This window comes from Oncorhynchus masou, chromosome 33, assembly GCF_036934945.1.
Source record: "Oncorhynchus masou masou isolate Uvic2021 chromosome 33, UVic_Omas_1.1, whole genome shotgun sequence".
Taxonomy (NCBI): Eukaryota; Metazoa; Chordata; class Actinopteri; order Salmoniformes; family Salmonidae; genus Oncorhynchus; species Oncorhynchus masou.
Window position 1 is genome coordinate 41693138 of NC_088244.1, and position 19684 is coordinate 41712821.

The window sequence follows — 19684 nt, forward strand, 5'->3', positions numbered from 1 at the left end:
CATGCTGGGTAGTGGTGTGTGCTAATTTTACACTAAAGATTGTGGGGAAACAGTTGTGTAAAAAGCAGTGTCATGAGATAATGAATTACTTCCTGTGTCAGCACCTCGTTTGGCTTGAGATTTTTGGGAAAATTACTTGGGGAATCTGACTTTAGACAGTGTCATGAAAACGTGATTTGATGAGCAACAAAGACAATACAACGTCTGAATTCTACCAACACACACAAATAAAAACATGTCTCAAGCCAGTGTATATTTGGAGTGTTTTCACTTGTTTATTGAAACAGTATGAACAAAAACACTGCAATTAAATAAAAGGACAAAAAAAATCTGACAAAATGAAAGACCTAGATTTGATAATATGGAGCAAAAGCAGAAACAAACATCGTTGCAAACGATTGCAGTGTCTAAAGTGGATCCATTAAACAATTGTCATCCCTCATTCAGTGCACTTATTAACAGAGTTCTTAAAGCAAGCGGAGCTAAGCTGAGACTGAATAATTTTTACACCCATTAATGTCCACTAACGATTATGAAGAAAATGTGCCAAAAACTGGGTGCAACCATGAAAGTCAAAACATCCTTTGCATGCATTCAGGGGGGAACCTGTATTTAAAGATTGTGTGTGCTTGCTTGGTATACTCATCCAAACTAAATTAAGCAGAAGTACAGTGAATACATTGTAAAGGACAATGCTAGCAGAATGGGGGCTGATGACTTGTACCTGTATACGGAACACATGATTTTGTGAGAACCTGAAGTTGTCAAAGCTGTCCTATTGGAATGGGTGACAGTTAAAGTACAGTCCATTCACATTAATGCACTTTAATAAAAGTAAAATCTCCAAACTATCCAGGGAATACCAGAGACAGTGGCACAAACCCTTCTGCAAAATTTCACAGATCTGTATTAGGTTTTTATGTCAGTGTTAAAGCTGGCAGAATGTCACGTTACACTTGCAAATGAGGTGTCTTTTCATTAGCCCCTCGCTAACCCTCAGAACATGAGCACAATGTCGAGACAACTTCTGCATACAGTGCTTCATATAGTTGTTGAACATTTTGGTAGGTAGGGACTCATTGGCTAGGTGTTAAGGTGAGAAAATACTATGTGGATGTTTTTGGCTGCTTTCCAATGTCCCATTAACTGAATGCTATAGTGAGCAACTGCAACATATAATCAAGTACTAACCGTAGTCCCTTTGCATGGTATATACACCCTATTAAATTCACCACATTCTCTCCCGCCTTTCCCCCCCTCTGTATTCAACTTTTAATTTCCATTTTCTGTTTCTTTTGTGTCGTGTTTCTAGGTCGTCTTCAACTTAAATGCAAATTGGAATTAATGTACACACCACTGCATAAGAGAGCGTTTTCTACCACAAGTTAAATAATCCCTTACTTCCTTTCTTTTTTACAAACACATAAAAAATCCTGAAATTCACTGACATCCTGTGGGTCACTGTGGATGTCAGTGGGGGGTGGGTCATCCCCCTGTTTGGAAATTAGCGTGGAGGGTTGCTGTGTGGTTAGGCAGGGCCATTGATATCAATGGCTCTGTCTGGGGGTTGGGGGAGAAACATTCTTCTCCCCCCCCCCCCCACCCCTCCTTTTGGCAACAGTAGATCTTGGTTAGGTTCGTGCTGGTAGCATGCTTGTTTAATGACAGGAAATTACGTAGTTCAGCAGTTCAGAATTGCCAGAACTTTTTTGGGACTTCCTGTCTTGCAGCCTTTCTCCTCAGGGGCTGAGGGATGAAGAGAAGGAGAAAGAGTAAAACACACAGGCCAACACACAACTGAATCTGCTCATGGCTCATACATTTCAGATGATTGAAAAAAATGGTTTGGATAAATGAGATTAAAAAGCTGCTTGGTTTATGATTTTAAAAGATACCACAGCACATGGAGAACATTACTTTTAGTAAATGTTTCATGAAATGTGATAATTCGTAGAGGGGGAGACCCCAAAATTAGGAAATAAATACATGGGTGATTGTAACTGAATTAATTCCAGTCACTCATATACTGCATGCTGTCTTAGTTATGGGCACTACAGCCATTCGGGAAGTTTAAGGACATAGTTAGTTTTGAATGATTTAAAGGAGAAACAGACTTAACATAATGGTATTTATTTAATACATGTACTAAACTTGACAGTTGAGGTCAAGTTGGTACAATAAAAAACAAAAAAGTGATTCAAAACGGACCAACAACAAATCTGTGTTATCCTGATAACTAATTAATTCAAGATGACAGCCTTGAGTTGCTACTCCGCTTCGAACTATTATGCCATTGAGACAGCCAGCCTAATCAATCAGAACTGATGTAAAGCCAAACAGCTGGGAAACCGTTTGTCAATGGACCCACTAAGTCCATACATGAGCCCTTTGACTGAAATTGAAGTGCAAATAACGCCACTTGTTTCACTGAATGAACAATGCCTGATGGCTCATTGGCCCATGAGTGGATGTCTCAGAGAGCAGTAGCAACCAACAGCCTGTCGATCGGCGATGGACAGACACAAAGTCTGCATCCTAAATGGCATTCTCCTTTATGGAGCACTACTTTTGACCAGGGCCCTAAAAAAGGAATAGGGTTCAATATGAGACGCATCATTTGTTTTGTGTCTGTGACTTTGGACCACAGAGAGTCATGGGGTTAAGATGATTAACTGGGAAAACAATCAAAGAGAAAATGACAGAAACCAAGATGCTCTCTTTTGTGGCAGCCTTTTTCTTAGCAGCAGCCCTATGGCATAATTTTTTTCTCTCCCTGTTAGCAGGCAAGCACATCCCCAAACATAACAATATTTTCAGAGGAAAAAGGTGTGCGGTGTGGTAAGCAGCTGTCGTGTCCAATATTGGAAGACACTTCTTGTTCCCATTTAAAACATCTATAGATACATTTAAAAAATGACCAGCCGGCTGCGACAGCCTGGACTCGGAACTCTAGTGGCACAGCTAGCACTGCAGTGCCTTAGACCACTGCGCCACTCGGGAGGCCAAAACATATTTTTTTAAAGGAATACAGACACTTCTATTTGAATCTATGATTCAAATGTGTTATTTTCAGAGGACCAATTATGGTTGACAAGTGATGCAGGTTGTCTTATCTATTAAACCATGTGCTTCATAACACCAATTGCACCCACTTCACCATAGTATTTTGGCAATGAAGCCCTTTATCTACTTCCCCAGAGTCAGATGAACATGTGGATGACTAACAGTGTAGGCTGCTGAGGGCAGGACAGCTGATAATAATGGCTGGAATGGCATCAAACACACGGAAACCATGTTTTTACGCATTTGATACCATTCCACTCCAGCCATTACCACAAGCCCATCCTCCCCAATTAAGGTGCCACTAACCTCCTGTGATAGCAAATGTTATGTCTCTGCGTCCAGTATAACGGATGCTAACTGATGTCGTAGACTTTCAGGGTTTGCACATAGCTAGTTAGCATTGGCTTGCTAAACTACCTCCAACCTCCCTCATACTGGATGCAGAGGGAAAAATGGTTAAAAAAATGATTCATCTGCCTCTGGGAAAGTAGATAATGGGCTTAATTTCCAAAATCCTAAACTAGCCCTTTAAACATGTATAAGTTGTGAAAATGAGAGTATAGCTTCATGCTTCTACAGCATGCTTAGTCCTCTAAGATCACAAGGCAAACAGGACATGCAGAGTGTGTGTACATGTGCACATGAGTGTGTGTGTGTGTGTGTGTGTGTGTGTGTGTGTGTGTGTGTGTGTGTGTGTATATATTCATAGAAATAAATTGACCAATTCTAGTTCAATGGGTGTATCCCTTGGAGGAACTTACGAGTATTTGCCCATTCTCCTCACCAAGGCGATCACCACGGCGATGACAATGATCACTGCCACCAATGCGCCAATCACAATACCCACCACTTGTCCAGAGCCAGTGCCCTCTGTGGAAGGAACACAAAGACCAAATTACCCAACCAGACTGACCTTGATAGGGAATCAACAACCCGTTTGGTGAAACAGGAAGGAAACTGAGAGAAGGGGAAAAAATTATGGAAATGGGGAGAGAGACAATTGACTAAAAGGCAAGGATAGAAATTTAGAGACTGGGGGGCAGAGCAATTTCATCTTGAGCTCTACACATATCCTTGCCCTCTTTGATTCCCGCCTATGGGAGCACCTACAGACTGTAGCATTGACATTCATGATCTCTACATCTGTAGCTGACATCTCCTATCCTTACCCTCCTCCACCACCAACTCCTCCTCCTCAGCCTCTGCAGCTGCCGTGGCTTCGGGATTCGCCGGGGCCATGGTGGCAACAGCAGGGGCCTCCGTTGTGGCCGCCTCCTGCCCGGCAGCCTCAGTGGCCTCGGTCTCCGTGGGAGCGGCCTCTGTCACATTCGGGGCAGCCTCATCGACCTGAGTAGTGACGGGTTTATCGGTGGCAGGGGCTTTCGTTACGACCTCATCGGTCGCAGTCTTGGGTTCAGCCGTGGGGGCATCGGTGGCGCCTTCGAGGATATCGGTGGCAGCAGGGATATCCGACACCCTTTCTAATGGGGTCACTAGTGTGCCTGGGGGGCAGCAAAGAGGTCAGAGACTGCTAGAGGCAAATTAACAATATTCACACACGCTGAAGAGAAGGGCTACCACTTGTGATTGGATACATGACAACTGAGGTGAATTACTTTGAGTATGACCATAAAAATTGACTGTCATTTCACAATCGTTTTGAAATGTATTCGCTGGAAAGAGGGAACAGTTAGAAAGTCCCTCATTGCAAGGGCATTGTGGGAAAACTAAAGAAAAACGACAAATATGAGCTCGTCCTTGACATTTTTTTATTTCTCTCCCAGCCTATAGCTTAACACATCAGTAGCAGTAAGAACATGGCTGCCACAACCCATGACTAAACAAATGTTGGTCCTCCCTCCTCCTCCCCAGTCCCATCCACCTTGCCCCTTTCCATCCTGTCTTGGGCCGTGTTTGTGCACTCATGCCTCATCTGCTGCCTCATTTCCTGTTCATGGAGTCTCCGCCATAACAGCCCCTGGATGGGGATGGCAGGAAGTCAGCATATGAGGCCATACCATTAAAGCATAGTCACTAAGAGAGGAAAGAGGGGGAGGCAACAATGGACAATTCAGGGTAAAACAACACAACTGGGTATATAACATAACGGGATCCAAATTACATGGATGTGTTGAAATTGGTTGTTCGTGATATTACGAGAGACCAAAGACCAACATGAATCTCAACTTCAAAACATCCTCTCATCAGGCCATTTTTGGATGGCAATAAGAGTTGTAAAGGAAGCTCTGAGTTCAGTGGACTGTTTATAAATGCGATTATTTTACCAGTTAAGTTGACTGAGAACACATTCTCATTTACAGCAACGACCTGGGGATAGTTACAGGGGAGAGGGGATGAATGAGCCAATTGGAAGCTGGGGATGATTAGGTGTCCATGATGGTATGAGGGCCAGATTGGGAATTTAGCCAGGACACCGGGGTTAACACCTCTACTCTCTACGATAAGTGCCATGGGATCTTTAGTGACCAGAGAATCAGGACACCCTTTTAATGTCCATCCGAAAGACGGCACCCTAAACAGGGCAATGTCCCCAATCACTGCCCTAGGGCATTGGATATTTTTGTAGACCAGGGGAAAGAGTGCCTCCTACTGGCCACTTCAACACCACTTCCAGCAGCTTCTGGTGTCCCATCCAGGGACCTACCCTGCTTAGCTTCAGGGGCAAGCCAGCAGTGTGATGCAGGGTGGTATACTGTTGTCAATGCTTGAAGTGAAATCTACCATCATCTATCCTATAATTGAATGAAACCCTCTTGTAATAAGAATAGCCTCTTTGATCAAAGGGTTGGACCGCAAAGTACAAGCTGAGTGAGACCTTAATGTTGTGCTCTACAACACGTCCTATCTGTGCCTGTTGGAAATATTCCCCTCCACACCACAACTGAAAGCTTTGCTTGGACAGCGCAGCTTCGAAATTAAGAAGCAGAAGTCAATTTCAGTGAAGGACTGAAATTATGGTTAACTTGCAAACTGGCAACATGTCCTTTTGCAATCCCTCCTTTTTCCTGAAAGTACTTTTTGCCCTTTTCGAATGTGCAGTTCAAAACTTCTCCCAACTCCAGAAATAAGAAGCTGAGTGATCGGTCTAAACTTAGAACCTGACATAATTTCTTCGTCCTTTTCCCTGATTGTTTGAGACCTTTCGTAATAGAGAATGCTTTACGAGTTAAATAACATTGAATGGAGATCTCTCTCTCTCTCATTCTTAGTTCCCTATTTGCTCTAGCATTCATTAGAAACAAGCAGGTTTAAATATAACAAAGCAGTTGTTCTCCCACTATGGATCATGAAGCACTTGAAACTGCAACGTTTATCATCACAGACATTCCAAACAAACAAAGTGCCTTGCGCTATATGTATTCATGTCCCCCCCCAGACCGCTAACAATTGCTTCATTATGTCTGCTGTGCTCACAATTAGCTCTAAGTACCATTTCCTTTCCACTGTTGGCTAATACAGATGCGCTAGTGAGTAAGAGAACACGACATCTCTCTCCCACCATACTTCTCTCTCCAACCCTACCACTCTCCCCCTATCTTCTCTCTGCCCCGCCTCACCCCGTGGATTAAGTTGTCCTGATAAAGGTTTTGGGAATGCTGTAGCTCTGCAAGAGGAGAGTGGTGTAAAAGGGTGGAGGGAAGCCCAAAGGGAACGGTATGTTTTTTACTTAGAGGGGAGAGCTCAGCGGCAGCCCATTCCATTATTTTGCTCTCTAGCTATTTTGTGAACAGGGGCCTAGTCCCAGTCTGTCTCTGATTTAATGTCCCATGATAGCCTGACCTCAGAGCAGATGTGTGCATGTGTGAGTGCGTGCATGCTTGAGTTTGAGTGTGTCATCAGCTCCCTTAACCACCGCTGGGCATTAAGTCTCTCAATCGCCCTGCATTCAAATTTCTCTCAAACAAGCTCTTTGGAGAGAAGGGGAGCATACAAGGCAGGCAGGCAAAGGGGCGAGAGTGAAAAGTGAGAATACAGCAAAGGGCCAGGAGAAGCGGTGGGGCCCGTATGGGGTGGAGACCCTGCCTGTCGGACAGTAATGGCATCGTGAGAGAGAAGAGAGGGGGAGAGAGAAAGATAGTGTGAGAGCGAAGGAGGGAGCAGGACACATCCATCACCATCACAATCAGCTGCCACTGAGGCTCCCCTGTGTGTGCATATGAGAGTGTGTGTGTAAGTCTGTGCTAAGCTGTCTGTAGACAGGAAGGGCCCATCTCAGACTTGTGAGGGAGTGTGTGTCTGCTGTGGCCCCGGAGCCCAAGAATGTTGTTCCTTAGCTGGGGAGGGATGTATCTGCCCATCTCATCACAGTATGCAGCACAGCTAGCCTCCCACGCTAGCTGTAGGAGTCACGCATAAGCATGTAGCGCGGCACCTCGCTGCCTGGCACTTTGAGTTGAGTGGGAGAGGTCCCATAGAATATTCCACTCTGGCTAACTGGCTCTTATCTTAGACACAATAGTGTCCACATACAGGCCGTGTTTATTTTCTCATGAGTGGAGATACAGGCCATTAAATGTTTATCTTCTGGACAACATCACTGAGGCAACCAATGGCGCAAGACTTCTTCGACACGATGGGCCTATATGAAATGTACTTGAACAATATATTAGGCAAACAATAATCAATAACAGACTTGTGAAATATCAATTAATCACAGAAATAGGCCAATTTATTAGATACACCACCCCATTCACTAATGTTCGCTCCTACAGTGAGTCACGTGGCCGTGGCTTATTAAGCAGGCAGACAGGCGTTCAGTTACAGTTTGATTGAACGTTACAATGGGCAAAACAAGTGACCTAAGCGACTTTGAGCATGGTGCGATCAACGGTGCACTGGACAATTGAGTTGTGGAAAAACATTGGTCCGACAAATCCTGGTTCCTGTTGCATCATGCTGATGGCAGAGTCAGGATTTGGAGTAAGCAGCATGAGTCCATGGCCCCATCCTGCCTGATGTCAGCGGTACAGGTTGGTGGCAGTGGTGTAATGGTTTGGGGAATGTTTTCCTGGCACATGTTAGGTCTCTTGAGCAACATTTGAATGCCGCACCTTGTAGAACCCACGCCACTAAGAATTCAGGCTGTTCTGGAGGCAAAGTGGGGTCCAACCCCGGTACTAAATGAGTGAACCTAAAACTGGCCACTGAGTGTATAGAGAAAAATATATTCCGTGAAACTCAATCTATTATTCATTACAGCAAAAATGAATTGAGATTACTTAAAAAGGGAGCCACAATAAATATCATGGAACATTAGTAATATATCAAATTATTCTCAGTTCACTGGTGTATATGTTTCTATGCAGCCCTGTGGATTTTTCTTCTTCGCTCCTTGTCTGTCACAGTGGCATAGGTGCTAGAGACGTTCATGCTGACAGTGAAGACACACAAACCCTTGGTTCGGCCATGTTGTGGGAGTGCCCCCTTGATCTAATGGCAGGGCTGAATTACCCTCTGTCTGTGCCTGCCACACCAACCCTACAACTACGTCTGGGGCTATCTCGTTCGTGAGCTAAAATGGCCTCTGCCTGGGCTGACTCAAAAAGACGTTTGTTTTCTCAACGCACAGATTTTTCTTTACAGAGGTAGGCTTACAACTTTCAACTCTACATTTTGGATGGCTATTTTTTTTTTTAATCGATGTAAGCAATGCTTTTCCTGAGTGGATTTTACATCGTACGCCTCATATTTGGCGAATGAGCACACACATGAGTCACTTTACAAGCCGGCACGGACAGTGAGCATTGACCCGTGTCTGCAGCCAGATGTGCTGGATGGGGTCTTTTAAAAAGGGGAGTGGCTCAGACAAAGCTCATTATGAGCTGGAATGGGCGTCGGCGAGGAATGTAGGGGAGTCAAGAATCAACAGGCTTTGTTCGGAGTGTGTGCAAGTTGTTATATTTGTTTATTTTTGTCAGGGCATGGAGCAGAGAGGAGAAGCTTGAGGAGTTAACACTCTTTCCAATGAAGGCCTGTTTGTAAGAGGCACGTCTGGACGGTAAAGGTTGCCGTTTAAAAATAAATCCCACCAACTTCCTCCGCCCCTAGACTTATCAACCGGGAGTAGGGGGAATAGAATCAGGGGGCGGCCGGAATGAGGGGTGAAGGGGGCCTGTAAAGCTTGATACCCTGCCAAAGATGGGTAAATGTGGAGGGGGCGGTGGGTCCTGGCAGTCTAACAACATGTGGTAGGGGTGGGGCAGCAGCAGCCCTCACTGTTAAGCCCTCACGTGTTCGCTCTCCCTGTCCCATCCATATGGCAGTCTTAAAATATAGAGCCACCCTCTATTAATACCCACACGCAAACCGGCCCTGCCCTGCAGCACTCAGTCTCTGCCCCCTCTTCTCCTTCCCTCCCACCCCATGGGGAAGGTCTTTGGAACCCAGGATTGGCGAGGGAGAGTGGGAAAGAGAGAGCGATGGAGAGGTGTAAGCTTTCCGATAAACGTGTACAGTGTGTATATTTGTCGAGTCAGACCCGAGCACTATTTGGGAGCCTTCCAAAGGATATTCCTTTCACTCCCTGCCGGGAGCCAAGAACTCATGTGCACGAGGCACAAGACCTAGCACCATTACATCACATTCCCCCTAGTCTCCAAATCAAACTTTTCCTCCTCTGCGAGGCTTTGGGGGGGGGCGATCCACCCAGTCGGCCCTCTGTATTACATTAACACTCTCAGCCAAGGCTGGTCTTTTTCCATCCAGGATGAGCGAAATAAATTCACTGCTAAATTAACTTCAACCTAGAGGAGTATACATGTGTCCTATACCATAACTGAGCAAATGTTAAATGACAAAGACTACTGTGAAGAATAAAATAAAACCAACATCAAACAAACCAAAGAGAACATGTGTAAGCTCTTCCTTGAGAGTGGAACTTTTGAACTAAGGACAAGGAGCTAAGAGCAGCCCGAGATTCAAATTCAGAACGCTCCCGGATACAAGCCATACAGACAAAGGGTGTGTGAGTATGGGAAGAGACGTGTGGTGTGTGTAAGTAAGTGTGAGAGCCGAGCAGAGTGACCGGACAGAGAGGACACGGTGTGCTAGGAGGGCTCGAGCCCTGGATGTTGACTTACTTGAGTGTGCGACAGCACAGAAGGGGCCGACCAGGCCCAGCAAGAGCAGCAGCTGAACTTTGATCATGGTGACAAGTAGTCTTCTCCTCCGGTCAACAGCGTACAGAGACCCCGAGGGCGAAGAGCAACACTAGCCCCTATCACACACAGCACAACCCACACTGGAGTCTCAAGGGAGGTAGCAAAAAAAAAGTAATTGAGGAAAAAGTTTCTGAAAAAGTCCCAGGAAACTTGTTGAAGATTGACGGTCCAAGTCTGTCTGAGGCGGCGAGGGCAGACGGCCACGGCTGAGGAGGCTGAGGGAGAAAGGCGTGGAAAGGCGAGGGATGTCGACAGGGCAGAAGAAGAGAGGTCTGGCTGGCTGCTTGGTAGAATGGAGAGAGACAGGCACAGGGCAAGGGAGAGAGAGTGTGAGTGTGTCGGGAGTGGAGGAGGGGTGCTGGTGGAGGGTGTGATGGGTGGGTGGGGGGCGGGCGGGCTAAGCAGTGTAAGGTGGTCTCAGCCCCGGTCCTGCCTCCCTACTTGAACAGGCCAGTCCTGAGTGAGCCCCAATCTTCATGTAGTCCACCCCTCTCCAGTCCACTGAGGCTGCTGACTGCCTTGCAATACCAGCAGCATACACACAAATACTGTACGTAAATAAATACACCAATATATTTATACACACAAGGTAGACACCACAAAAACATAAGCAATATGTTACATACAAATATACCCTCAAAACAAACACAAAACCTTTACAGTGAGTGGAGAAACACATTCTCAAATGTTTTTGTTTGTTTGAATTCACCATCTAATGATATGCAAGCAATCCAATTGGATCAAATTACACCAGGAAATAAGTGACCATGTACTTAATCAGATTGTGATTTTAGATTCAGCTAATGGTGAGTTTTCCCCAATATACATAAATACATTTGACTAAAAGGAGTGCCCATTAGTTCTATAGAGAAGTCTATAGGCATTACACTACTGTTTTAATAGATTTATCTTGTGGTTTCACTAAATGGTTTAGGTTAACTTACAGGCATTGTTGACAGAGTGGCCTCCACAGTAAATGCAGTTGGAACACTATGTGACTTTAACACATGCGGTCATGGTGGTCCAAAGAGTTGACGAAAGTGCAAACATGCTCCAGCTTTGCACACTAGTGACATCTGTTGGATGAAAAAGCAGCATGGTGTGTAAAATGTAGGAAATAAATAATCAAATCAAATGTTATTTGTCACATGCAGCGAATACAACAGGTGTAGTAGACCTTAAAGTGAAATGCTTACTTGCAAGCCCTTAACCAACAATGCAGAAAAATAAGAGTTAAAGAAAATATGTACTAAATAAAAGAGCAACAATAACATAACAAAGCTATATACAGGGGGTACAGGTACCTAGCCAATATGTGGGGGTACAGGTTAATCAAGGTAATATGTACACTACCGGTCAAAGTTTTAGAACACCTACTCATTCAAGGGTTTTTCTTTATTTTTTTTTTAGCATTTTTAACATTGTAGATTAATAGTGAAGACATCAAAACTATGAAACACATATGGAATCATGTATTTTATATTTGAGATTCTTCAAATAGCCACCCTTCGCCTTGATGACAGATTTGCACACTCTGGCATTCTCTCAACCTGCTTCATGAGGTAGTCTCCTGGAACGCATTTCAATTAACAGGTGTGCCTTCTTAAAAGTTAAAATTGTGCAATTTATTTCCTTCTTAATGCGTTTGAGCCATCAGTTGTGTTGTGACAAGGTAGGGGGTATACAGAAGATGGTCTTTTACCAAATAAGGCTAAGTCCATATTATGGCAAGAATGTTTCTTCAAATGCACAAAAACCATCAAGCGATATGACGAAACGTTCTCTCATGAGGACCCCCACAGGAATGGAAGACCCAGAGTTACCTCTGCTGCAGAGGATAAGTTCTTTAGACTTACCAGACTCAAATAAATGCTTGAGAGTTCAAGTAACAGACGTCAACATCAACTGTTCAAAGGAGACACTGAATCAGGCCTTCGTGGTCAAATTCCTGCAAAGAAACCACTACTAAAGGACACCGATAAGAAGAGACTTGCTTGGGCCAAGAAACACAAGCAATGAACATTAGACCAGTGGAAGTGTGTCCTTTGATCTGGAGTCCAAACGTGAGATTTTTGTTCCAACCTCTGTCTTTGTGAGACACGGTGTGGGTGAACGGAATTACTCCGCATGTGTATTTCCCACCGTAAAGCATGGAAGAGGAGGTGTTATGGTGTGGGGGTGCTATGCTGGTGACACTGTCTGATTTATTTAGAATTCAAGGCACACTTAACCCAGCATGGCTACCATGCCGTGCCCTTTTCACAACTGTCTTGGTGTGTTTGGACCATGATAGTTTGGTGACGTGAACACCAAGGAACTTTTTCCTGTAGTCCACAATCATCTCCTTTGTCTTGATCACGTTGAGGGAGGGGTTTTTATCCTGGCACCACACTGCCAGTTCTCTGACCACCTCCCTATAGGCTCTCTCAACGTTGTGTCGTCAGCAAACTTAATGATGGTGTTGGAGTTACGTTTGGCTACGCAGTCATGGGTGAACAGGTAGTGCAGGAGGGGACCAAGCCTGCAGCCCTGAGGGGCCCCCGTGTTGAGGATTTGTGTGGCAGATGTTGCCTATCCTTACCACCTGGGGGTGATCAGGAAGTCCAGGATTCAGTTGCAGAGGGAGGTGTTTACTCCCAGGGTGATGAACAGCATTCTCACGTAGGTGTTCCTTTTGTCCAGGTGGGAAAGGGCAGTGTTGAGTGCAAGAGACTGCGTCATTTGTGGATCGATTGGGACGGTATGCAAATTGGAGTTGGTCTAGGGTTTCTGGGATGATGGTGTTGTGAGCCATGACCAGCCATTCAAAGCACTTCATGGCTACAGACGTGAGTGCTATGGTTCGGTAGTCATTTAGGCAGGTTACCTTGGTGTTCTTGGGCACTGGGACTATGGTGGTTTGCTTGAAACATGTTGGTATTACAGACGCGGCCAGGGACAGGTTGAAAATGTCAGTGAAGACACTTGTCAGCTGGTCAGTGCATGCTCAGAGTACATGTCCTGGTAATCTATCTGGCCCTGCGGCCTTGTGAATGTTGACCTGTTTAAAAGGTCTTACTCACATTGGCTACGGAGAACGTGATCACACAGCTGGCACGTTCATGTATGCGTCAGAGTTGCTTGCCTCGAAGCGCGCATAGAAGTGGTTTTGCTCATCTGGTAGGCTTGTGTCACTAGGCAGCTCGCAGCTGGGCTTCCTTTGTAGTCCATAATAGTTTGCAAGCCCTGCCACATTCGACAAGCATCAGAGCTGGTGTAGTAGGATTCAATCTTAGTCCTGTATTTATAATTTGCCAGTTTGTCCAAGGGCATAGTGCAATTTCTTATAAGTGTCTGGGTTAGAGTCCTGCTCCTTGAAAGCAGCAGCTCTACCCTTTAGCTCAGTGCAGATGTTTCCTCTAAACCATGGCTTTTGGTTGGGGTACGTACGGTCACTGTGGGGACAACGTCGTCGATGCACTTATTGATGAAGCCAGTGACTGATGTGATATACTCCTCAATGCCATTGGATGAGTCCCAGAACATATTCCAGTCTGTGCTAAGACATACAGTACAAGTTGACAAACTCATTCCAGAGTTTCTTTATTTGTATTATATTCTACATTGTAGAATAATGGTGAAGATATCAAAACTATGAAATAACACATATGGAATCATGTAGTAACCAAAAAAAGTGTTAAATCAAAATATATGTTATATTTGAGGTTCTTCAAAGTAGCCACCCTTTGCCTTGATGGCGACAGCTTTGCACATTCAGGCCAAAGAGTTCAATCTTGGTTTCATCAGACCAAAGAATCTTGTTTATCATTGTCTGAGAGTTATGTGCCTTTCGGCAAACTCCAAGCGGGCGGTCATGTGCCTTTTTACTGAGGAGTGGCTTCCGTCTGGCCACTAACATAAAGGCCTGATTGGTGGACTGCTGCAGAGATGGTTGTCCTTCTGAAAGGTTCTCCCATCGCCACAGAAGAACTCTGGAGCTCTGTCAGAGTGACCTCTTGTTCACCTTCCTGACCAAGGCCCTGCTCCCCCGATTGCTCAGTTTGGCCAGGCGACCAGTTGTAGGAAGATTCTTGCTGGTTTCAAACTTCTTTCATTTAAGAATGATGGACACCACTGTGTTCTTGGGTACACTTCCCCAGATCTGTGCCTCGACACAATCCTGTCTCGGAGATCTACAGGTAATTCCTTCGACCTCATTATTGGGTATTGTGTGTAGATTACATACATTACAGCCTTATTCTACAATTGTAACAAAATGTGGAAAAAGTCAAAAGGGTCTGAATACTTTCTGAATGGACTGTATTGGATAATTTCTTGTGAGCAAGAATCATTCCTATGTCTCCCGAGTGGTGTAAGGCACTGCATCGCAGTGCTAGCTGTGCCACTAGAAATCCTGGTTCCAGGCTCTGTCGCAGCCGGCCGTGACAGGGAGACCCATGGGGCGGCGCACAATTGGCCCAGCGTTGTCCAGGTTAGGGGAGGGTTTGGCCGGCAGGGATGTTCTTGTCCCATCGTGCACTAGCGACTCCTGTGGCGGGCCGGGCGGAGTTCGCGCTGACACGGTTCCAGGTGTACAGCGTTTCCTCCGACACATTGGTGTGGCTGGCTTCCGGGTTAAGCAGGCGTTGTGTCAAGGAGTAGTGCGGCTTGGCTGGGTTGTGTCAAGGAGGACGCACGGCTCTCGATCTTCGCCTCTCCCGAGTCCATACGGGAGTTGCAGCGATGGGACAAGACTAACTACCAACTGGATACCACGGAATTGGGGAGAAAAAGGGGAGAGAACATTTTTTGGCCCAAAAAGACAATTTAAGTAAAATTGATCAATACCATTTTAATAAACATTTAACTAAGACACAGTACAAGGAAGAGTGTCACAAAAAAGCCAATGCATTTGATCACATTTATATATACACACACAAGGTTTCTCTCTTGAAAGAACAAAATACTACCCCTCCCTCCATTTGTTTCATTCATGAGTCATCATTCACTGATGATTTGAAATGACATACAGTCAGCACAATAACACACTGACATACAATATATTGTTTCTGCTCGTCATCAAAAACCAGCACGTGACAGAAATCAGGAATCAGAAATCTTGACCATAGATGCGGTAAAGAGGTCAATGGAAATGCCATATAAACATATGGGGAACATTCCCGAATCTCATCATTACCCCCCAGCAAAATGATACGACACTTAAGTGTGAAATACACATGTAAACAATAGCCTATGTCGAGGTAAAAATTGGAGTACCATGCTTGTATGGATGTCAAGCCCAATGCATGTCCATTCATCGTCACCAGTCAAGTGCATTATGCATTATACACTGCTCAAAAAAATAAAGGGAACACTAAAATAACACATCCTAGATCTGAATGAATTAAATACTTTTCTTTACATAGTTGAATGTGCTGACAACAAAAATCACGCAAAAATTATCAATGGAAATCAAATTTATCAACCCATGGAGGTCTGGATTTGGAGTCACACTCAAAATTAAAGTGGAAAACCACACTACAGGCTGATCCAACTTTGATGTAATGTCCTTAAAACATGTCAAAATGAGGCTCAGTAGTGTGTGTGGCCTCCACGTGCCGGTAGGACCTCCCTACAACGCTTGGGCATGCTCCTGATGAGGTGGCGGATGGTCTCCTGAGGGATCTCCTCCCAGACCTGGACAGTCTGTGGTGCAACCTGGCGTTGGTGGTTGGAGCGAGACATGATATCCCAGATGTGCTCAATTGGAATCAGGTCTGGGGAACGGGCGGGCTAGTCCATAGCATCAATGCCTTCCTCTTGCAGGAACTGCTGACACACTCCAGCCACATGAGGTCTAGCATTGTCTTGCATTAGGAGGAACCCATGGCCAACTGCCTCAGCATATGGTCTCACAAGGAGTCTGAGGATCTCATCTCGGTACCTAATGGCAGTCAGGCTACCTCTGGCGAGCACATGGAGGGCTGTGCGGCCCCCCAAAGAAATGCCACCCCACACCATGACTGACCCACCGCCAAAGCAGTCATGCTGGAGGCTGTTGCAGGCAGCAGAACGTTCTCCACTGCATCTCCAGACTGTCACGTCTGTCTCATGTGCTCAGTGTGAACCTGCTTTCATCTGTGAAGAGCACAGGGCACCAGTGGTGAATTTGCCAAACTTGGTGTTCTCTGGCAAATGACAAACGTCCTGCACGGCGTTGGGCTGTAAGCACAACCCCCACCTGTGGACGTCGGGCCCTCATACCACTCTCATGGAGTCTGTTTCTGACCATTTGAGCAGACACATGCACATTTGTGGCCTGCTGGAGGTCATTTTGCAGGGCTCTGGCAGTGCTCCTCCTTGCACAAAGGCGGAGGTAGCGGTCCTGCTGCTGGGTTGTTGCCCTCCTACGGCCTCCTCCATGTCTCCTGATGTACTGGCCTGTCTCCTGGTAGCGCCTCCATGCTCTGGACACTACGCTGACAGACACAGCAAACCTTCTTGCCACATCTCGCATTGATGCGCCATCCTGGATGAGCTCCACTACCTGAGCCACTTGTGTGGGTTGTAGACTCCGTCTCATGCTACCACTAGAGTGAAAGCACCACCAGCATTCAAAAATGACCAGAACATCCCCACCTGCAGAACCACTCCTTTATTGGGGGTGTCTTGCTAAATGCCTATAATTTCCACCTGTTGTGAATTCCATTTGCACAACAGCATGTGAAATGTATTGTCAATCAGTGTTGCTTCCTAAGTGGACAGTTTGATTTCACAGAAGTGTGATTGACTTGGAGTTACATTGTGTTGTTGAAGTGTTCCCTTTATTTTTTTGAGCAGTGTAGTTAAAAACGACTAACACCACCGATTTCACTCATAAACGTGAGCTAGCATTTAGCAGTCACTTCTTCTAAACCTGAAAAGGGACTACTTCCAAATGGTATGTAAAAACATCCAAATATATCTAAATATTTCTAAATCTTACTGATTGTGAGCCTGTTACAATAAATCCATCATTGCGGATTTGCCGAATATCCACTTTGTTAGAACAGATTTGTTGAACGTGAGGCAATTGGCCTCTTTACCGCATTTATAAATCATTTGAGTTCTTTAAAAGACACGAGCACTTTGGGTCCCGTTTAATAATCATCCCTGTATATATTCAGTTAAATACTGATTTACATTGTTCAATGGATATGATTTCCATTATGGAACTGTAGGTATACTAAATGGTTACAGAGAGAACAAGACACTGAAAATTGTAAGTATCACAGTTCAAATGCAGCTCATTAGATCATTTTGTCTGTTTATTTATTGTTTCTACTGCATTGTCCACCACACTCTTTCCCTCACTGAGCTCTTTTTACGATTTTTTCCCCCCAGAAGATAGGGACAGGTTAGGCCCACCAGTCTAACCATTTTCTCTACTTGATGCTACCGTACCCAGTACACGGCTTACCCTCTCCCATCCTATGACTAGGCACCTTGGAATCATCTGTGTCCCCGTCCATTCTGATTCTCTACCCTCCAAAAGTGTACACTCATTCACCCCCCCCACATAACTGGATTGGTGCAAGTTAATTCCTTTTAAATCTATGAGGGGCAATTCAAGGATACGATTGCACACTTCGGGAGAATGGGAATGTAGCCAATCTGTAACCATGTGATCATTTTGAACAGGAGGACTACATGTTATTTATTGTCAGGCCAAAGACTAAAGTCACGTTATAGTAGTCTCGTTCACCTGGCACACGAGTCTACTATATACTGTAAGTCCTAAAGTCCTAAATCCACATTATTTCACTTAATTTAGCTTATAATGTAGTACATTGGGTGTACCTTTCCGCCACAGTTGTCAAAGCACCTGCCAACAGGTACATTAAACCACACATACCCATTTCACCTTTGACGTTTTGGTAATGCTAAGAAAGGAAATAGGGGTTATGCATTATTCTGAAATAATAGGAAACAGGGACCCGGAGGCCTTCGTACCATGGAGCTAGTAACAGGACAGTCCTGATGAACGCTAACACATACTTGCACACTCTCACACAGGCACAGGCGCATGCACGCACACAGACACAGAGCTAGATAAAACTGTAGACACCATAACACCACCAGTAAGGGATTGACAGGCGATACATACATAGCATTGGCCCAGCGTCACAATTTTTTTCATGAGCACAGAGTTAAGTGGTGACATACGAAGCACAAAATAACCGCTGCAGTGGAAGTGTTTTGTTCATCAAACCATTGAAAGATAAAGCAAGTTACGTAGACATTAAGGATAAAAAATAAAAATATAAGGGTGCAATTCATACATGGATTCAAATCATATATAAAACTTCAGCTGTGCTTGATTTAGCATGCCCTTTGCGATGGAACCAATAGAACCGTCCTTAAAGTGCAAGCCCCGCCCATCTGGCACTCAAGGCGGGCTGAAACAAATGCTCAAAGAATTTGAATGATTTCAAAAAATCATTTGAACCGACATCTGGTGCAATGTGATTTCTCCTCTGACCAAATACGGTCAATTCCCTCTGCAATATAAGCCTGCAACCACAAGATGGTGCTCAATTCCATACAGTTGGCATTGTTTGAGTCAGTCAAAGAGATCAGACACTTGTTGGAATGAGCATCCTTATCTGGTCTTTCCTTATCAAATTTCAAACTAAATTTATTTCTTGGAAGTGGCGAAAGTATCATTCCATGGATCACTCCTGTCAGATAGGTGAGGGGTGCTACATTGAGGGACAAGGAGTTGCAATACTGTCCGGACTAACTGGCAAGATGCCAGATGTCTGTGTAGTGATGGAACAAAAATGTATCACTTTGAGACAAGTCTTGTTCATATGTATACTAGCACTTATCTTTTTCATCCGCGCCCATTCCTTTCAGTTGTGGCAGGCGGTCATCCCTTGAAAACAAAGTTATTGTGAATCACAAACTCTAGCTTCCAATGTCAGCTTTCAGTGGAAAGAAACGAGAATAGAAGCATGAATACAAAAATATATACTTCACCGACACTTGTAAAACTGTTGGCCCTCGGAACATTGAGATGAGACAATGCAAACCATTCTAAAAGTGTTTGTTTCTCGAATGTGACCATCCGACTTGTCGACTGGCAAACGCTGACTTGTCTCCTTCTGTATGATTGTCGTCAAAGTCACTCTCTATACTCTCGTATAAAAAGACCAAGATCATGGGATTGATATTCCTCTTCTGGAATGTCTTTTTTCTGGGCAGGTGGTCGTTTCCTCTCTTCTCACATCCTCTCCCTATCCCTCCTTTCCTTCCTCTTTTCAGGGAGATCCTAAACGATGGCGTCCCAGTCAAAGTCGTCCTGGATGTCGTTGGTGGGCAGCCTCCTCATCTGGTAGTGCCCGGGTGGCATCATGTGCTGCTGGTTCATCTGGTCATGGTGCCCTGAGAATGGAGGTAGATGTGTAAGGCAGCTGGAC

The 19684-nt window shown here is 44.9% G+C and overlaps 2 protein-coding genes across 4 annotated transcripts in view; both read right to left on the bottom strand.

The window, feature by feature from the left end:
• Positions 1–251: 251 nt before the first annotated feature.
• On the bottom strand, positions 252–10609 carry LOC135528569 (cytochrome c1-like). 2 transcript variants are annotated; one of them, XM_064957741.1, is made up of 4 exons: positions 10164–10607; positions 4233–4565; positions 3825–3933; positions 252–1746 (listed from the first exon to the last, which is right to left on the bottom strand). In XM_064957741.1, exons 1-4 carry the CDS (start codon positions 10228–10230, stop codon positions 1740–1742), a joined length of 516 nt encoding a protein of 171 aa, XP_064813813.1. In that variant the 5' UTR covers positions 10231–10607; the 3' UTR covers positions 252–1739. The 2 variants fall into 2 exon arrangements, with proteins under 2 accessions (XP_064813813.1, XP_064813814.1); XM_064957742.1 differs by lacking the exon at positions 252–1746 and having other exon boundaries at positions 3821–3933; positions 10164–10609.
• A 4446-nt stretch (positions 10610–15055) lies between these two features.
• Positions 15056–19684, bottom strand: part of LOC135528570 (forkhead box protein J3-like) — an 88993-nt gene continuing 84364 nt past the window's right edge. For both annotated transcript variants that reach the window (XM_064957745.1, XM_064957743.1), the window contains one exon: positions 15056–19649. In XM_064957745.1, coding sequence (XP_064813817.1) covers positions 19537–19649 — 113 coding nt within the window. In that variant the 3' untranslated portion in view covers positions 15056–19536. The remainder of the gene's footprint in view (positions 19650–19684) is intronic.

Bases quoted from the DNA above. Each gene is read 5' to 3' on its own strand.
- LOC135528569 (XM_064957741.1), bottom strand. From the start codon at position 10,230: ATGATCAAAGTTCAGCTGCTGCTCTTGCTGGGCCTGGTCGGCCCCTTC. The intron at 4,566-10,163 runs GTAAGTCAACAT...GCTGCCCCCCAG, and splicing joins CTGTGCTGTCGCACACTCAA to GCACACTAGTGACCCCATTA. The intron at 3,934-4,232 runs GTAAGGATAGGA...TTCCTTCCACAG, and splicing joins GGAGTTGGTGGTGGAGGAGG to AGGGCACTGGCTCTGGACAA.